General features: G+C 34.0%; 1 protein-coding gene across 1 annotated transcript in view; it reads left to right on the top strand.

Moving 5' to 3' along the window:
- elmo3 (engulfment and cell motility 3) overlaps nucleotides 1–19,774 on the top strand; it is a 45,900-nt gene that overhangs the window by 5,030 nt on the left and 21,096 nt on the right. Inside the window, 10 exon segments of the mRNA XM_056452035.1 lie at nucleotides 2,547–2,648; nucleotides 7,847–7,887; nucleotides 8,007–8,079; nucleotides 10,615–10,665; nucleotides 10,792–10,961; nucleotides 11,064–11,163; nucleotides 16,260–16,411; nucleotides 17,992–18,070; nucleotides 19,431–19,481; nucleotides 19,594–19,716. Coding sequence (XP_056308010.1) covers nucleotides 2,571–2,648; nucleotides 7,847–7,887; nucleotides 8,007–8,079; nucleotides 10,615–10,665; nucleotides 10,792–10,961; nucleotides 11,064–11,163; nucleotides 16,260–16,411; nucleotides 17,992–18,070; nucleotides 19,431–19,481; nucleotides 19,594–19,716 — 918 coding nt within the window. The 5' untranslated portion in view covers nucleotides 2,547–2,570.

Genomic DNA, 19,774 nt, shown 5'->3' with positions numbered 1-19,774 from the left:
AACGCCTTAACACACCACCTCTGTAGACCGGAACACCCATAAGTCCACAAAGCGGCGCAAATTAATTTGCTATTTAAACAGTGTGGCGCAAAACGTGAAAATTACTGTTGCGCTGGTCTGAAAATAGTAACAAAAAACATCTTGTCCCTTATTGTGCCGAGTGTATAATAGGGCTCAGAGTGTTTATTTGGCAAATAATGCAATGATTTGGCTATTTAATAAAAAAGGTAGGATGAATGGAATGGCACTTTTACTTTAAATGCAACTTCTCATATCTAAAGTGCTGGAGTAGATTTAATGCTGGTAGTCTGCAGTCTAGGAAGGAATACGTAAAAAGCGAGAGCACATAATTCTCTATTACTATACCAGCATGCTCACTTAATGTAACAGAAGCACAGAGTGAGAGAGGCACACAAGTTCTCGTTAAAAAGAGGAAGACGGTCGACACAAAACACAAAGTCAACCTGAAAATAGAAATGGTGACATACTTAGCGTCCCTCATAGCATACCTCAGTGGCATTTTGGTCTGTTTCAAAACGTGGCTATACTCTGCTTGTGCTAAAATGCACTTTTAAGAGTGTGTTTTATCACATTTGATCAGCTTGAGTCGGTAGATTGCAATTATGATATTCTCCTGCATTGAGCAATACATCTCCACTTCAGCAGCTCTGCCTGACATTTACCAAACTTCACCTTTTTATTCATATCTGAAGGTTTGTTCAGGGGGATTTTGTTCATGCATAATTTGCCATGGATTACAGTATCATGTGTTTGAATTAGTGTCACAATTACCTGTTTCAAGGTAAACCACAGATTTATGTCATTAATAAAATGATGATTGATTATTGCATTTTGAAAAACTCACAGTAAATCATTAACTTTGCGATCAACTATTATGTTAATGCATGTTTATATAAACAGTTATTAAATACAGCAGGAAAAATAAGTATTTAACACGTCATGTTTTTTTCCTAGGAATAGATTTTTTAAAGAAGTTGTTGACATGGAATTGAACCATTTAAAAAATAAAAATAAAACCCAAATATTACAAACATAAAAATAAAACAAAATAAAGAAATTTGAAATATTAGTTATGTGTGATAATGGAATGACATGAGGAGAAAGTACTGAACTACTGAAATGTATTAATTATTTTATATAAAAGGCATTTTTGGTGATGGCAGCTTAAAGACGCCTCTCATATGGAGAGTGAAATCACACGAATTGCTCAGGTGTGAGTTTTTTCCACAAACTTTAACAGAATTCTTGATGGTTCTGTGGGTCTCGTCTATCAAATCTGATCTTTGATTCGTATTGTATATTGGATTCAAGTTAGGTGATTGGCTGGGCTATTCTACAGCTTGCTTTTCTTTCTCTGAAAGCATTTGAGAGTTTCCTTGGCTGTGTTTTGGATCATTGTCTTGCTGAAATGTCCACCCTGGTGTCATCTTCATCATCCTGCTCTAGGTTGCCACATTCATATTATTAAATAACGAAGAATCACCTAAATGTAATAACTGCCAGACTGCTCTTACCATCAAACATATTTTGTTGGAATGTAGAAGTTTAAATTCCATTAGACAACATTTTTATAAGGAGAGTACTTTGATGGACATTTTTAAAAAGGTTCCACCAGGAAGAGTTTTACATTATCAAAAATAGAACTGAAAAATCATATTTAACTTTGAATATTTTTTTAATGAATTTTATCTATTTATATTTTATATATTTGTCTAAGTATTTTTTATTTTTATTTATTTATTTATTTATTTATTTTTAATATAATACGAATTTGTTTTTATCATGTAATATTTTATTGTATATCCATTTGGCCACGAAATAGCCGTAAGTTGCTGATGTGGCAATAAATATGTAATAAATAAATAAATAAGTCATCATCCTGCTAATGTAGATGTTGGACTGAAGCAGCTAATATTTATTTACAATGCCAAAGGGCAGAGCGTTGCTGAATAACTACTGAGAAATTTCAGCTGCTGTCTGGGCTTTTGCTGCCTTTCTACACCTCCCTTTCTTCATGGGTTCAATACTTTTTCCCTGCATCATTTTATTATAACCTAATATGTAAACTAATTCGATTTGTTTTCTGTGCATATATATGCTGTTACCAACATCTGGGAAAATTTCAAGTTAACGGCACCTTTAGAAATATGTTTTCTGAGATAAATGGTGACGTGTTCGATACTTCTTTTCCCTGCTCTATATATTTATAGATTCAGTTAAAGTATGTTGTATTCCTTTCATTTGAAGTGTGTGCTGCACAGTATTGAGAGTAATGAGTGGAAGATTGACTTGAAAATTAGTTATTTTCATCAAATCACACAACCTTCTTTGGCTTTTATAAAGCAGCTTTATGCATTTTCTTTTGAAAAACAAGGTAAACATTGACCTCTGAGTCTGAGGTAGTAGTAGAAGTGCAGGTTTAGCAAACAATACCTTGAATTAAGGCTGCATGATATTGAAGAAAAACTGACATTGCTATTCATTTAAATTTTCTATCTCTCTCTCTCTGTTTTTTTTTGTTCCAGGCTCTCAGACCTTCATCAGTCAAAATGCCTCAACAGAAGGATATTGTAAAGATCGCCATCCAGATGCCAGGGGCGTACCCGCAGCTCATTCAGCTGGACCAGGTGAGCTGTCCTGCACTTCCTGTCATAAAGAGGATGTTGAGTGAGTCGAGTTCATAAAACAGAGTGAAACTGGCCGCCTCTCAGCATTTGAGGAATAACAGCACTCCTCATTTAGTGCAATGCTGAAGTTCATGCAGATAATTTAAAGGGTTTCACGTGAATGAGGAAGTTGCGTGTTTTTAAATATTATAGCAGTGTGTTTTGGAAAGTGGATGAGGTTGGATGAGTTGCATTTGTGCTTACAAGTGGAAAGTATTTTGTGGAAAGTATTAAAATAGTACGTTTCATTTTGAGTTTACTTGGAATTTGAAAGCAGGGATGATTACTAGACATTTTTAAGCACAAATTAAATGGTGCATTTTTTTGTTTTCTCAGTATTGTGATTAAGTTATTATATTACTCATTTGTCAATCATTAACCAGCCAGCCCAAAGTCATAGATTAACATGTGTGTTAAACTTGAGAAAGACATGGATATGAAGGAGAAATCATTAAACGACACAATTATTAGTCCTGTGAAATTTTTATTCTTTTTCAAATTTTTCAGAAATTATATTTAAAGGGGTGGTCCAGAGTCTATTTTTAAGGCTTGGTTGTATTTTTAAATGCAAAAAAATGTGTGCTTATGCTTCATTTGTACAAAACCATGTTATTTTTAATATAGTAAAAATATAGTTTAATATAATAATGAATATATATGAATAATTAATATACAGCCACTCTGCTAACATGAAAATGACTGTCATATTTCCTAGTTTCTTCGAAAGCTTACCCTCAAAAGGCTCTGATTGGTCAGCTGACATAATGTGCTGTGATTCGTGGATTGTCTCCACGTCACCAGGAAGCATCATGCCTCTACTAGCACGCACTTTGCCATTGTGTGAATACCGTCAGTTAGTGTAACTGTTAGTTGAATCAGTTTGAGCTTGAATCAGACAGAAAATGAAGAGGACACAGCTGAACCTCATGTCTGCTATTATTGTTGGAGCTGCTCCTTTTTAACCGAATCCAGGACTGGGAGCGATTATGGAAACTGTCCTTTGTCAAATGCTTTATCTTTGTTTATAATACTCTGGAACATAATTAAAATTAAACTGTAAAGACTTCTCTCTTTGCGTCGTGACCTTTGAAAGCCCAAATACAGGAAAAGAAGAAGCTCTGAGGAAATAGCAGCGTTTGGACGGCATTTTAGCTTTCTCTGCTATAACATTACACTGCCTCTGGCCACGCCCCTTCGCTGCGTGGGGTTAATTGTGTAGCTGACACTGAATCCATTAATGCAGGCTAAACAAGTAATGACAGAAAACACCTTTAATAACCTAAGAAACCCACCACATCCCGAATAACCTACAACAACTTCTTCCGTCATCAATATATTTTACAGGAAAGCCTAAATGCTTTCATACATCTGATTTGAATTATTTGAGCCGATCTCTTTGCGACAGTTACACATTTAGGGTTAATCTACATGTAAAAAAACAAAAAGTAATAATCCGCGGATCATGTGCGTTCCGAGCTGTGGGTTGTGATCTGTAGGAATCATGGATCAACCGTGATCCGTTACACCCCTACACATTTTTAGATAATTAGAAAATGTCCATATTAATGGGTATTTGTATTATATATTATATTTATTTATAATTGTTCTTTAATACTTGTTCATAAAATCGTAGGTCACTATTGTTAGCACAGTCACTCATATTTTATGATTGTATTTTTTGTGAGGGGGTTAGCTCAGTTATTTTTATTTATTTATTCTTTTAGTAGATAGTGGTAAAACAAAACGAGTTGAAATCAAATCATTATTGATTGGAAAAACCAAATAAAATAATAAGTAAATAAAAAGAGAAAAATATAATCAATATATGCAAATAAAAAGAGAAAAATATAATCAATATATCAGTGATAAACGTGATGCTTCTTACAAATCACAACCAATTAGTTGGTTCTGGTTTGTTTTGAATGATCTTTTATAAGCGTCTGCCAGTTGGAAACAATAGGGTGACCAAACGCTGAGCGCACTCAGTATCTTGAGGCTTTGATCTCTATTGTTCAGGACATCCTAACAGAATGTGTAATTACATTGAGGGCCAGCCATTGTCCCCTGGGTCATCCAAACCATAATATAAGTGGGCTGAAATATGAATGAACCTGTTGTTTGACTACGATTGGTCCTTAAGGATTAGAAAGAACCTCAAAACTTCCTCTCATCCCGAACGCTTCGAGACACTGCCAGCAGAAAAACCACTAATGACAGGCCAGTCACTGGTGGACCACACAACACCCAAATGTCTGATGGGTGAACCACACGAATGGCCACTAATTACAGGACGGTTCACATGTTGACCCTGGGAGAAGCTTTTTTCCTTTCCCTTTTTTCCAACTTGTTTTGTTGTTGTTGAAATATACTTGAAGAAGAAGAATGTGTAAACATGACAAGTTCTTGATTTTTTTAAATGTTTTTCTGGGTTTATATAGTTTTGTAGAATTTACTAGTGATGGGAGAATTAAAGCTTTTTAAAACTTCGAAAACAATTGAACCACTCACTTTGCAAAATGACTCGCTGTTTGACACCACATGCTAGAGACACCCGGTGGTCAACTTTAATTTAACGCTATAACCTATAAATGTACTTTGCTTATCATCTTATTTGATTGAATATTAAGTGTCTGCACAATATGCATTATTATTATTGTTTATTTTTATTTCTTTTTTTTTATTAACAAAGCATCCAGGCTGATATAACAATATAGTGACATGTATCAATTAGACCAGTTGTTCTCAAACTTTTTAAACCAGCGACCCCCAATGTAAGATTGTCAAGAACTCGCGACCCCCAACTGCCAAAGCATATCCAAACAATAAAAATAACTTTTTTTATAAGCTGTTCACAATATTTTAACTATATTTACTATACATTACAGGGCTCGAAATTAACATTTTTGCTTGGTAGCGCTGGTGCTCCTAACTTTTTTTAATGTAGGTGCACCAGCCAAAATTTAGTGGCACCCACCAATTATCGCTATGTTACTACAATTTTTATAAACAGATTTATTGCATTTTAAATCAACACTAATCAAAACTAACAAGCAAAAAAATATATATGCATGCATGAGGAAAATATGTCTCAACGAAATCCCGTTATCACAAGAAAATACATTTTTATAACATAATTGAGTGACCAAAAGACCGGGCCACTCACCGGCCCTACACGCACTGCTTGACATGAATGAATCTATTAACGTCAACTGTGCTGTGTTCTCACAGGTGGTGTCTGATATTGCACAGATGCTTTCGACTTATTTTTTGCATACGTCATTTTAATAGCAATACTGGTCTTTTCATGAGCTGCAATATTAGTTTCATCTTAGTCAGTGAAAGCCCTTTTGCGATTGTGTATGTGGTGTTAAATTTTACATGTAACTGCCACTTTCACGGTTGACAGCATCTGGCGATTAAATGAAGAATTAAACAGAACCTCCTGTGCTAAAAGTGTGTAGATGTGGCAAACAGTTACCTGAAAATTCCGTCCCATAGACTTTACAGTGAATGCTTTAGTTATTTTCATAGCGGACTTGAAGCCAATGGAAGTCTTTAATCCACTCTTCGAAAAGTGTAGATGGTGGATTAACATTCACAACATGATCCATAATCAGATGTGCCATTATTTGTAGCTTTAGGTGTTTCTAAGACAAAATCTGTCAGTGTTGTTTTCATTCTCTCATCTTCAGCGCTTTACATTTTCGCGGTTGTTGCTCCTGTCATCTGAAGACAAGAGGCGTTGACTGAGTGATCGACAGCTGATTTTAAAAAACAAAAGTACAGTATCAAGAGTGAGAAATCAATAGAAAACAATATGCTTTATTATAAATGTTCAAGGATTTTATATTTATTTATTTTTGTTTATTAATGTTATTTATTTTTATTTATTTATTTATTTATTTTTATTATTAGTTAATTAATTTATTTTTAAATATTTATTTTTATTTATTTATTTTTAATTATTTATATATTATTTTTATTTATTTTTATTCATTTATTTATTTTTATTTATTTATTTTATATATATATATATATTTATTTTTATTCATTTTATTAATTTATTTATTATTATTTATTTTTATAAATTTATTTTTGTTCATTTTTAATTTATTTTAATTTATTTTTATATATTATTTATTTATTTTTTACATATTTATTTATTATTCATTTATTTATTTTAAAATTTTTATATTTATATATTTCTTTTTATTCATTTGTTTATTTAATATATTTATTTTTTTATTTATTTTCCATGGTGGGCTTTTCTAAACAGCCCAAGAAGTTGATACTTCTAACTATTATCAGCTGTTTTTTCTTTTCATTTCATAAATGTCTCATTAAAATGCCTACAAACTCAAAAAAAGTATCCCGATACATTGTTGACCATTTACTTTCGAAACAGTAATGACGTAACTGCGCCACACTTACTGAAATTATGTGACCTTGCTGATTTGATATGTGCTCTGAAATCACTGATTAAAAACTAAAAATTTATAAAAAATAAAAAAAAGCTTCATGCACTGAAAAAAATTACTTTTGCTGCTTGCTCCAACTAATTTAATATGAGTTGAACCAATACAATTCTCAGTTGTTGTTTTTTTGGGTCAACTTAATTGTTTTATGTTCAATCCACTTAAATTTGTAAACGCGTTGCGACGTTGATTTGTGTTGTATAACGTGAAGGAATTGTGTGGAACCCAGCGTTTTTTACAGTACAGCAATGTTTTGAAATCAGCCATCACGAATAATCACTCATATTTTTAACTAGCTATTTTTGTTTTTTGTAATTTAGTTATGTTTTTGTTGTTTGTATTATTTATATATTTTAGTTTATCTGCAGTTTTTAGTCACTTTAAATTATTAAATTTAATAATCCAATGTTTATTTCAGCTTTCAGTTTAACATTTTTTTTCATTTTAACATTAATGCTTTTATTCATTTACAATAAAAATATATTAAAAAATCTTTAATGAAAAAAATGTGCAATAATATTTTGTTTAATTACAGTTCAGTGTTTTTAAAGAAATTAATACACAAAGACAAAATTACCTCTTCGTTAGCTCAGATTTCTGTTGTTTTAGCTAGTGTACTGTTAGTCAACCTTATAACTTAATTCAGATGATAATTGATTTAGTCACAATTTCATCTCGTTTCAGAAAAAGCCCCTCACTTCCGTCATAAAAGAGGTTTGTGATAAGTAAGTGTGTGTTTTTGACTCCACATGTGTTTTTTTTCCAATAGCTAAAATATCTATGTATAATTCTCCCATGATGTGAAATACCTGTTTTTGTAAAGGGTGTTGTATTATTTTTGAAGGTGGAATCTTCCGGGCCCTGAAAACTATGCTATCCAGTATGCAGATGGGATCCAGACGTACATCACTGAATCTGTAGGTCAATTCAACTGTTCTGAGTGTGTGTTTTGATGAACTGTCCTTCATCTGTGTGTGTGCGTGTGTGTGTGTGTGTGTGAGATAAATGAAATGAGTGTGGAGACTGTGAGTTCCCAGGCAAGTGGAGGCAAAGCCTTGAATTACGGTTGTGCACATAAACCATTAAATCTTGGGCTGTTCTCCAAATGGGCTTTTGTACACCCTAAGTAGGGCCATGTGTTGTCATTAAGCAGCATGTGCATTAGCTCTCCAGATGTTCACTCTGAGAATGAGAAAAAAAAGTATAGATGCAATACTAGAAACAATTCTAGTTCTTTTTTTTTTGTCTATCGTAACTACCTTTTTGTTTTTGTCTGTCTGTCTTTTTATTTTTGTCTCTGTCTTTTGTTTGTTTGTCTGTCTTGGGTCTTTTTTGTCAATTGTTAGTTTGTGCTGTCTTGACTTGTCTGTCTTCTGTCTGTCTCGCCTGTTCTTTCTGTCTTTTCTTTTCTTTTGTTTGTTTGTCTTGGGTGTTTTGTCTGTCATTTTATTTGCCCATCAGTGTCTGTCTGTCTTTCATTTGTGTTTGTCTGTCTGTATTTACTGTTTTATCTGCGCTGTTTGTCTGTCTTTACGGTTTGTGCTCTCTGTCTTGATTTTTGTCTGTCGTCACTTCTGTCTGTCTTGCCTGTTCTGTCTGTCTTTTCTTTTGTCTGTCTGTTTGTTTGTTTGTCTTGGGTGTTTTGTCTGTCATTTTATTTGCCCATACGTTCAACTCTGTCTGTCTGTCTGTCTTTCATTTCTCTTTGTTCTGTCTGTGTCTTCTCTTCTGTCTGTTTTGACAGTTCTGTCTGTCTTTACAGTTTTGTCTGTCTGTCATGGCTGTTTGTTTTGTTTGTTTGTCTGTCTTCACTTCTGTCTGTCTTTTCTTTTGTGTCTGTTTGTTTGTTTGTTTGTTTGTTTGTCTTGGGTGTTTTGTCTGTAATTTTATTTGCCCATACTGTCAACTCTGTCTTTCATTTCTCTTTGTTCTGTCTGTGTCTTCTCTTCTGTCTGTTTTGACTGTTCTGTCTGTCTTTACAGTTTTGTCTGTCTGTCATGGCTGTTTGTTTTGTTTGTTTGTCTGTCTTCACTTCTGTCTGTCTTTTCTTTTGTGTCTGTTTGTTTGTTTGTTTGTTTGTTTGTCTTGGGTGTTTTGTCTGTCATTTTATTTGCCCATACTGTCAACTCTGTCTTTCTGTCTGTCTTTCATTTCTCTTTGTTCTGTCTGTCTGTCTTCTCTTCTGTCTGTTTTGACTGTTCTGTCTGTCTGTCTGTCTGTCTGTCATGGCTGTTTGTTTTGTTTGTCTGTCTTCACTTCTGTCTGTCTTTACCTTTTCTGTTCATTTCTGTCTTTCCTGTTCTGTCTGTCTTTAATGTTTGTTCATTATGTCTTCATTTCTGTCTGTAGTAGCTGTTCTGTCTGTCTTGACTTTTGTCTGTTTGTTTTTTTTATTTGTGTTTGTTTGTCTGTCTGTCTTTACTGTTTTGTTCGGACTGTTCTGTCTGTTTGTTTTTACAGTTTTGTCTATCTGTCATCAACAGTCTGTTTGTTCTGTCTGTCTTTACTTTTGTCTGTTTGTTTTATATTTGTGTTTGTCTGTCTATTTGTTTGTTGTCTGTCTATCTGTTTGTTTGTCTGTCTTTCTTTACTGCACTGTTCGATCTGTTTGTCTTTACAGTTTTGTTTGTCTGTCTGTCATGACTGTTTGTTCTGTCTGTCTTGACTCTTGCTTGTCTTTACATTTTGTCTAGATGTCTTTCATTTCTGTTTGTCCTTACAATTTTGTCTGTCTGTCTGACTGACTGTCTGTCATGACTGTTTGTTGTGTCTGTCTTTACTTTTGTCTGTTTGTCTTTTATTTCTGTTTATCCTGTTCTGTCTGTCTTTAATGTTTGTTCATTCTGTCTTTATGCCTGTCTGTATTGGCTGTTCTGTCTTTCTTTACTTTTGTCTCTTTGTCTTTTTGTCTTTCGGTCTTTACTGATTTGTCTAGACTTTTAAATCTGCATATTTTGTACAATATTTTGTGCAGAAATGACAAAAATGTCCCCAGATTCTGTCTGGCCCTAGGCTTTACTTCTGTCTGTCTGTTTTGACCCTTTTGTGTGTGTGGGCCTTTTCTTTTGTCTTCACTTTTGTAGCACTGTCTGGGCTTAGTCTGTATGATATGTTGGTTTTGACTGTTTTGTCTGATGTTTGCTTGTCTTTACTTTTGTCTCTCTATCTATACGTTTGTCTTGACTGTTCTGTCTCTGTTTTCATCTTGACAGCTCTCGTTTTCTCTTTGTCTTTTCCCTTTTTCCCCCTCTCTGTCTAATTTAGTTTTTTCTTTTAATGCGTAGATGTTTTTGTCATTCAACATATCTCTGTAAATCAATTAGTTTTTGTCTGTTTCTCACAGTTTATCTGTCCATCTCTCTCTCTCTCTGTGCGACACACATTACTGCAAATGTTAATGCTGTCTAATAATAGCCTTATGACTGTGGCTCTCTGTTTAACTTCTGCCCTAGAACCGCCTGGACATCAAAAACGGCAGCATCCTGCGCTTAACCAAAGCACCAGTGAGTCTCACACGACATTATCAGTTAGCACGCATCTAAACACATCTCAATCTGTGCGTTTTTGGGTCAAACATACACAGCAGCACGGTCAGTAATGGCCATAATTCATACGTGTGTGTTTTTCAGGGCCGCTGTGCTGAGGATCTGTATAAAGGCATTCAGAGCTCAGACGCCAATGTTCGCTGTGACTCACTGAAGCTCCTGGCCTCAGTTTCCACCGACATCACGTTTGCACAAGAGTTTATCAGTCGCGATGGACACTCCCTGTTGGTCAAGATAGTAGAGGACGCTCAGGAGTCAGTTTCCTGGCACTTTTCTGTGACATACTGTGTTTTATTACAGTGCAGTGTAAATATTGAACTGGTGAAACTGTTTTTTTTTGTTTTGTTTTATTCTAGGTCTCCTGTGATCATGACACACACACTCACTGCTTTCATGGAGCTCATGGACCATGGCATTGTGTCCTGGGAGAATCTGTCCAGTGTTTTTATCAAAAAGGTACTTAATTTGCAGAAACATTTCATTTTTTGAATACAAAATCAACTTTTTTTTTTTTTTTACAAATATTTCACCAGTCTAATAATAGATGTCTAATATATGATTTTGGTTTTGTAGTATTTTTCTGGTGTATATAGTTAGTCAAAATTATTAGCTCCCCTGTACATTTTTTCCCCATTTTCTGTTCAATACAATGATTTTTTTTCAACACATTTCTGTACATAATAATTTTAATAACCCATTTCTAATAACTGATTAATATTTTCTTTGCTATCATCACAGTACATAATATTTTACTAGATATTTTTTAAGATGCTAAATTTAAAGTTTGTTAAACATCATTTGGGAAATATTTGAAAAATAAATATTTAACCAGGAGGGTAGAGATCTGTGCGGGACTGAATTTTTAATCTCTCTCCCGCTGGGTTTTAAATCGCACCCAACCGCTCCCGCCGTATAGACCTTTTTCTTGGCTGCTGCATTGAGGGTGCCATAGCGACCAGCGTCTTCCAGTAGAATGCTAAGAACTTCCGCTTACAGCGTTTACAACTGGTAATTTGCGCTCCGAGAATGGGTTTCAGTAGCGTTTTGAGTGGATTATGGAGTGTTTTTGTGACGCACAACTTTGAAAGCTGTGTATTAAAGCCGTTATAATCTGTCAGATGTGGTTCAAGCTAGCGAGAAAAACGTTCTTCTAGTTCACGTGTCTGCCGTCAGAAATACAGTGTGTGTTTCCCTGGCCTGTCAGCTGTTAGATCAGCGGCTCTTCAATACACACACACGCCACACACAATTCACTGCATCATAGAGCTAACCAGATTACTAGCATAAAATTTAACAGGTATGCAAGTCATGCAATTTACAAAAATGACCGCTAAAAGTTACAAAAATGCTGGCTGATTTGCTGTTCATTCCAATCGCGAGCCGTTTGTTTCATTCAGTGTGTTGTATTTACCACGGTTTGTGGTTTTCTGTCATTTCCAAATGTCACTTTATTTTCACTTTGTCACAGTTATTAAATCAGTGTGCTAGTGGGACAGTACTTTAGCCATGACAAGGCTTCATTTAAAGAGCAGAAGATGTCTGACAACCAGGGGAAAATGCCTCACAGCAGTTGATTTTCATCCTATTAGATCACATTTTTAAAAAAGATCAGTCCAGGAGTTGGTGTTGATCGACAACAGTATCAGTTTAAAGAAGACAAATGCAGGTAAAATAGATTAAAACTATCGTTTAAAAACTGTCTAAATGTGACTGTTTACACACATCAACTGCCGACCAGTAGTTCTCAGCATTCTCCTTGCGCATACGCGCAAAGCATAATGGGTAATTTTGCGTTCCAGGAAAAAGGTCTATATTCAGTCTTTGTTTACCTGCTGCCCAACCTGCCCCGTTTTCCACCCGCCCTGACCGGTCCCGCTAAACTTAGATCTGGTTTTCAACATTTCACGTTAAAATTGGACACTACCAAAAGAGAGAGATATCAAAAAAAGTGTATGTTGTGCAAGGATTGTAGGCTAAATGTCAGTTTTGTTTGCCCCTTTGTGATGAGACATGATTGCGGCGTGATGTGCGGTGAGGTTTGTGGCTGATGAGGCACACGCTCTCACATTCACATTTCACATTTAGGTGCTTTATTGGTATGACAAATAACTGTACATTCGTATTGCCAAAGCAGTGCATCGTTGCTGCGTACAAACAAAACGGTGCAAAAAGGGCAGTAGTACAAAGCAGTAGTGATCTCTCTCATTCTCTCTCACACACACATAGCACTACGGCGGACCCGTGCGCTCGCTCTCTGTCAGGAGTGTTAAATTGTTAGACCAGCTGCTCCCGTTCAAATTACACCAGAGTTCCTGACCCCTACCGCGTTTTATTCTGAAATTTATTTCCGCGCCGCAAGAAAACTGGTCTGGTCTCGGGAATGCAGACCTCCTATAGGAGGGCTATTCATTTTAACTATATTTTTATGATAAATGTTTTCCAATCAAGTCTGTAATTTTTTTTTTTAAGTTTAATTGATTTATTATTTATAAGTCATTCATTTACTCTATAAATAAAGATTTCAAGCTCTTGGGTCAGACCTTTTAAACTTGTTAATTGTTTTAATATTTGATAATTAAATATAGATTTAAATTAATCAATATACAAGTATGTCCATCTTTAAAAGTTGATTTCATTATTGATTTATTAATAATTGATTAGTAGGAATGAAATAAAATCACTGATGACTACTCTATTATTCAATTAAAAGTCTTTCTACACTTTTGTATTTATGATGTAGCTAAAATATTCATAGAGCTGTGTTTTAAGCATTTTGCACATTATTTATTGAATTGATCATGTTAAATGTTTTGCATTAAATCATGCATTTTTAACAGTGTTAATTGCTTATTAATAGTCAGACATTAATTTAGCTAAAGCAATAAATTAACAATGTTAAAAAATTTGTAGTTATACATTTAAAATACATTTTTATTATTATTTCTTTCAAGACTTATTTATTGACAATTATCGATACATTTTTTATTATAAATTATATTAAATTATCTATGAAAATAAACTTTTTTTTTAAATAAATGTAATCAAAATTAGTAAATCTTAATTTCCAGTATTTGATTTAACTTAAGATAATTATTAATGTTTGCAAAATCATTTTATCCTTTAAAAAAAGTCTTTATCTTGTCTTTTTAAAATTTTATTCATTAATTAGTTTGCTTATAAAGTTTTTCTACATCTCTTATCACTTTTTTCATTTTCTATTAAACTTACAAAAGCATGAAAACTAAATTAAATAATTAAATATTGTATTTATGACATAATTTAACAAAAATAACTGCATTTGTTAGACACAGGTGTCTGGGGTCTTTAAAAAGTATTAAAAGTTGATTAAATCAATTTACAAGCCAAGGTGATACATTTTGTATCATTTTTGATTTATATAATGTATAGACCAATTACCAACCTACTTCACACATGACGTCACACGGGTTCCCGGTTGCAAAAAAAAGACAGGCTGCAATAGTAAAGATGTCGTGTTGTGCGGTAGAATGCCAAATTCAAAAACTCCCAAAAATAGAAAACTTAACTTTTACCATACATCACACTGCTTTAAAGCCGACTGCAGACGTCTTTGGCTAAAAGGGAGAATGAAGTGACGACCTAATTAGAAATGCTCGACTCTGCAGTTCTCATGTTATATCAGGTAAGCTCACGCTATGCTGAATCATACAGATTACTCGTTTTTGATTGCAGAAATGATTCCAGCAAAAACAGTTACATATGGTTATCATATAGTAATTAAACTGCAGACACTGAATGCTAAGAATGAAACGTGAAAGTGTAAGTTATTAAGGTAAACTTAGTTTTATATTCACACATTCAGTGACAACTTGTGACTCCCTATATTGTTTACCATGGCACTTTGAATATTGAGTATATATTGAGAATATAAAACCAACTTTACCTCTTTGTGTAAGTTCACATATCCTGCCGTACAGGTCCAGTTCTCTGTCAGAATGCTGTCGTTTTGCGTGTTGATGATTAATTACCCAGGCCTTGTATAGCTCTGTCTTCTTTCCTTGTCTTTGGCTAAGCAGAACCTCAGTTTTTAGCTCTACATAGTGTTGAATCTGGTCATCCTGGAGCATTAGTTCTTGCACATGACCACACAGAACAACATTGTTGGCATCCAAAGACTTGTAGATCTTTAACTTCTCTCTTGTAAAAACACTTGGAGCTTCAATGAGATTGTATATTTGGGGCTGGATGCTTGGTTATTTCGTCTTATCCAATATTCATTGGGAGCGTGCTATCGCAAATGGACCTGTCAGATGAACGCCGCTCACTTTAACGTTAATTTTGCCGAATCACTGTGCTTGTCACTGGGTGACGAGCTGTTATAATATGCTGAAAGAATTATGTAAATAATATATATAATGTGTAATCAATATATCTTATTTCTAAGACAGCAACAAACTCTATTTCGCATCGGATGACATTCCCTCGCTATAAATGCTAGCGCTCCCGGTTTCTTTCTGCCACCTCCCTGCACGCGCATCCTGAATGTTTACAAACATGGTAATTGGTCTATAGTTGTATGCTAAAGTTTGCCTAAATTTAATCTTGTACTAGAAGGCAGGCTTTATTCGCGATCACTGATTAGCTCCTGTACTAGAAGGCGGGGCTTCATTCGCCATATTGACAGTTACACCGTTCAAAATATACCAGTGGCATGTCTTGTGTTTTCTCTAGTCTTTGATTTGACATAGTGCTGCTTTGTTCACTGCAGTAACCAAGGCAACACCTTTATTCCTGCTGCCTATCCGATGCCACCTGCTGGATTAGCATTTTTATTTACTACATGAATGTTTTAGTTTCTTACAATCGCTGTTTAGTAAATAAATACAGCAAGTTAAAATGTTGCTGATTGAATCGAAAAGTAGTGGAAAAAATCTCAAAACGTATTAAATTTCACTCTCTGATTTCTGTATTTATATCTGTTAATGTCGAATAATATCTGTTAATTTACAAAAGCATTGAATAATACTTGAAAAAATAATTAAACCTATAGATACAAAAAATATTTAAAACAACGAAGTGATAACTTGTTTAATTATTCATTCATTCATTCAGTTTCTTTTCGGCTTAGTCCCTTTATTACTGGGAAACACCCATACACACTCAATCACACACACACTTATACACTACGGTCAGTTTTAGCATACCCAATTCACCTGTACCGCATGTCTTTGGACTGTGGGGGAAACCGGAGAACCCGAAGCACCAGGAAACCCACGCGAACATGGGGGGGAACATGCTAACTCCACACAGAAATCCCAACTGACCCAGCTGAGGCTTGAACCAGAGACCTTCTTGCTGTGAGGCTAACGTGCTACCCACTGTACCACCATGTTGCCTGTTTAATTATTATTATTATTATTATTATTATTCCAAAATAATAGAAGTGGACTATAAAATGCAAAGTGCCTCCCATAATGCAACTTTCCTTTTGTATATATGTGCAGTCATTATTTATTTTTGTCTTAATAATTGTCACCGTCTCTTTATGATGTGACGTGATGATATATTTCCAGATGGCCAGTTTTGTGAATGCGAAGGTTCTGGACACATCCATCCAGCAGGTGTCGCTGGCTATCCTGGAGAGCATGGTCCTCAGCAGCAGCAGTCTGTTCACAGAGGTCAAGCAGGAGATCACGCTGGAGAGGCTCCTCTCACATCTGCAGGTGTACGTACACTACACCATCCACACTAGATAGACAGCAGAAGAGCAGCTACAGCAGCCAACAGTCAGTACACTCAATTTAAAAACACCAGAAAACACATACGTTACAGCAGGTGAACAGTGATTAAGAAGGATGAGGAGCTAGTGTCTTGTCTTGCCAGAGATTAATTATAGTTAATGTTTCAGACACTCAAATGACTTTTGCTCCTTTTTTGGGGGCAACGTAATTGTTTTATGTTCAATTAACTTAAATTTGTAGTGTATTGTTTATAACTTGATTAAATACATTGTTGTTGTTAGTATTATTATTAGTAGTACGTATTAGTAGTAGTAGTAGTAGTAGTCATGTTGTTTTGTTATTTTAATAAATTTAGATTGTTTTCTTCATACATACAAATTTCATAATATCATTGTATTTTTATTATTATTATTATCATAATTTTGTATAGTTCTTTTTTAATTTTGTCAATTAATGTGAATAAAAATATAATGCTTTATAAGTGAAAAATAAGTGATTTATAAGATAAAACCTGCAATTATATTACAGTTATTATTATATTACTGTAATTATATCTTTTAATGTGTATTTTAATGTTATATAAATATATAATGTTTATTTATTTTTATAAGATATTAAGTTTTAAACCTGTAATTATCACTTTAATAATATTAACAGTATACATTTATAATAACAAATTTATAAAAATTTATAAAATAATGATTACATTACTAATGTATTGTTTTGTTTAAAAAAAGTAATACCAACTACCTTATTTGAATAATAATACTAATTAATAATAAAAATAATAATAATAATAATAATAATAATATTTTTGTATTGTATTATTGCAATTAGGACTGCACGATATTGGGAAAATCTGACATTGCTATATTTTGTTTTTCTGCGATTATATATTGTGATAAGAAAACAATTTCACCAGATAGCGTAAATAGCTCAATTTGGAAAGAAATCATTAATCTATATTGATTAGTGTGATTTTTGTTAGGATGTGAGTCATATATTATATAAAAAATGAAAAACAAATAGCAAGCAGAAATTATTACAATAGAGCAACAAAAAAGTCAAATAAACAGTGCTTTATGGTTTTCCATAGTTACAAATGTACTTTTTTGGGCCTGAATGCTTTAAACTCTCTCGAAATGCCTTTAAAACGCATGCACATGATAAAGTTTCCCTCTGTTATGGTTATACTTTGCAATGACTCCACAAATCTTATGTATGCTCAACTGTTGTGCTGATCAACTATAATCCCAACTCAACATTGCACGTCCTACGATGTGACTATTGTGGACACACACATTGCGATATCAATGCTGAAACGATATACTCTGCAGCCCTAATTGCAATCTATAGCAAGTATTAATTTTTAACATGTTTTACAATGTGTTTTGTTTATTGCCTCTTTTTTTATTGCAAAATTCTAATGATTGTTTGTTCCAGAAAATATATTTTGCTGTAGCTCATCTAGATATTAAGTGCATTTAAGATGACCATGTACTAGACTGTTCAATCACCTTTCTTCTCATTTTGTCTGTTTTTGTCTCATTCAAACATACTACAGAACAAACCAGCAGCTGCAGACGAAGGCCATGGCTCTGCTGATGGCGTTGCTGCAGGCTGGAGGAGAAGCAGACCGACAGGTCAGACACACTTACAGCAGATTCTGCTTTTACTGCCACCGTCTGTCCAAATCAGGAAGCTTTTCAGTCACTGCTGCTTGAGAACTATTTCGCTAGTCTAAACTTTTATTATAATGACATCTGGTTTAGATTTCCAACACAGGATACATTTACATTAAGAAAAAATATTAAACTAAAAAACTGTGTTATATGCTGTGTTCAATAATACTGGCAACACATAAAAACTATTACCAGTGTTAACTCAAAACAAGCTGGTCACGTGTTAAAATGTGTTAGTAGTGTTAAGTCATGTTACAAACACTCTTCCTTTATATCATTAAAGAAATAATCGTAAAAAAATGTTAATGTCTTAAATCATGTTACAAATGACAAGCAGTGGGTTAAAACGTGTTAGCAGTGTGTTAAATCAGTCACAACTTACAGTAAGCTTCCGTTAGTGAATGTTTTTACTAACATGAACAAAGAATGAAAATAAAAAAAACATGTACAGCATTTATTAAACCATATAGGAAACATTTATAGCACAAATCAAACTTACAACGTGTTAAAACACATCATGCCAGAAAACTGTAAATAATGGGTATTGGGCTAAATCTTGTTAGAAACATGCTAGCAACCTGTTAAAATATTCTAGTACTTTTAAGTTACGCGATTAAACATGTTAAATCTTGTTAGAAACATGCTAGCAACCTGTTAAAATATTTTAGGACTGTGTTAAATTACATGATTATTTCATGTTAGAAATATGCTAACAGTATCAAAAATGCTGTTCTGTTAAATGTTAGAAACATGTTAACAACATGATAAAACAGTGTTGTTAACCTATGCCTCACCTGTTAGTAACCTGCTAAAAGATGCTAGTGTGATAAGTCGTGTTATATGTAACATGCTAACAGTATAAAATCATTAGAAACATGTTAACATGATAAAGTTGTTAAACTATGGCAGAAACATGTTAGCAGCCTGCTAAAATGCACTAGTGTGATAATTCATGCTATTTATAACATCCTAACAATATAAAAATAATGTTAAAACATGTTAACTTGATAAAACGTTGCTAAGCTATGGCAGAAACATGTTAGCAACCTGCTAAAATGTGTTATTGTAACAAGTCATGTTAAAAACATGCTAACAGAATGAAAAATAATAGAAACAGTTGTTGTATTAAGCTATGCCAGTAAAATGTTAGCAACCTGTTAAAACGTTGTTAATGCTAGAAACATGTTAAAAGTGTGTTGAACATGTTAGCAATGTCCCTATCTGTCTGTCTGGTCTGTCTGTCTGTCTGTCTGTCTATCAGGCTTATTCTTTTGCTAGCATCAAAGTGTGTGTAGTTTAAAATAGTTTGAAATGATTTCAGGAGCTCTTTGAATTTCTTGAGAAGAGGAACCTGCGCCAGTACATTCACAAGGTGAGAAAGTCTAGAAGGTTTTATCCGTTCATGTGATGGAGTGGATTCCTGTTAGCAAAAACATGTTCCAGTGCATGACTTCAGTAAGAGTGTAAATGGGCTCTGTGTGCAGAACATCATCCACAGCTCCAGTTCAGTAGGAGATGAAATGGCCCATTACCTGTATGTGCTGCAGACAGTCAGGCTGAACCACCTGGAGCCCCGCATGAGGACTCCTCTGGACTCCTACAGCCAGGTTCACTCTCCTTCTGCTTCTTCATCTCATTTTTTTTTTACTTCTTCACCGTTGTCGT

This window comes from Danio aesculapii, chromosome 25 (genome assembly GCF_903798145.1).
Source record: "Danio aesculapii chromosome 25, fDanAes4.1, whole genome shotgun sequence".
In the NCBI taxonomy this organism is placed as follows: Eukaryota; Metazoa; Chordata; class Actinopteri; order Cypriniformes; family Danionidae; genus Danio; species Danio aesculapii.
Note: the sequence above shows the minus strand (reverse complement) of the source record. Positions and strands in the feature narration are given on the sequence as shown.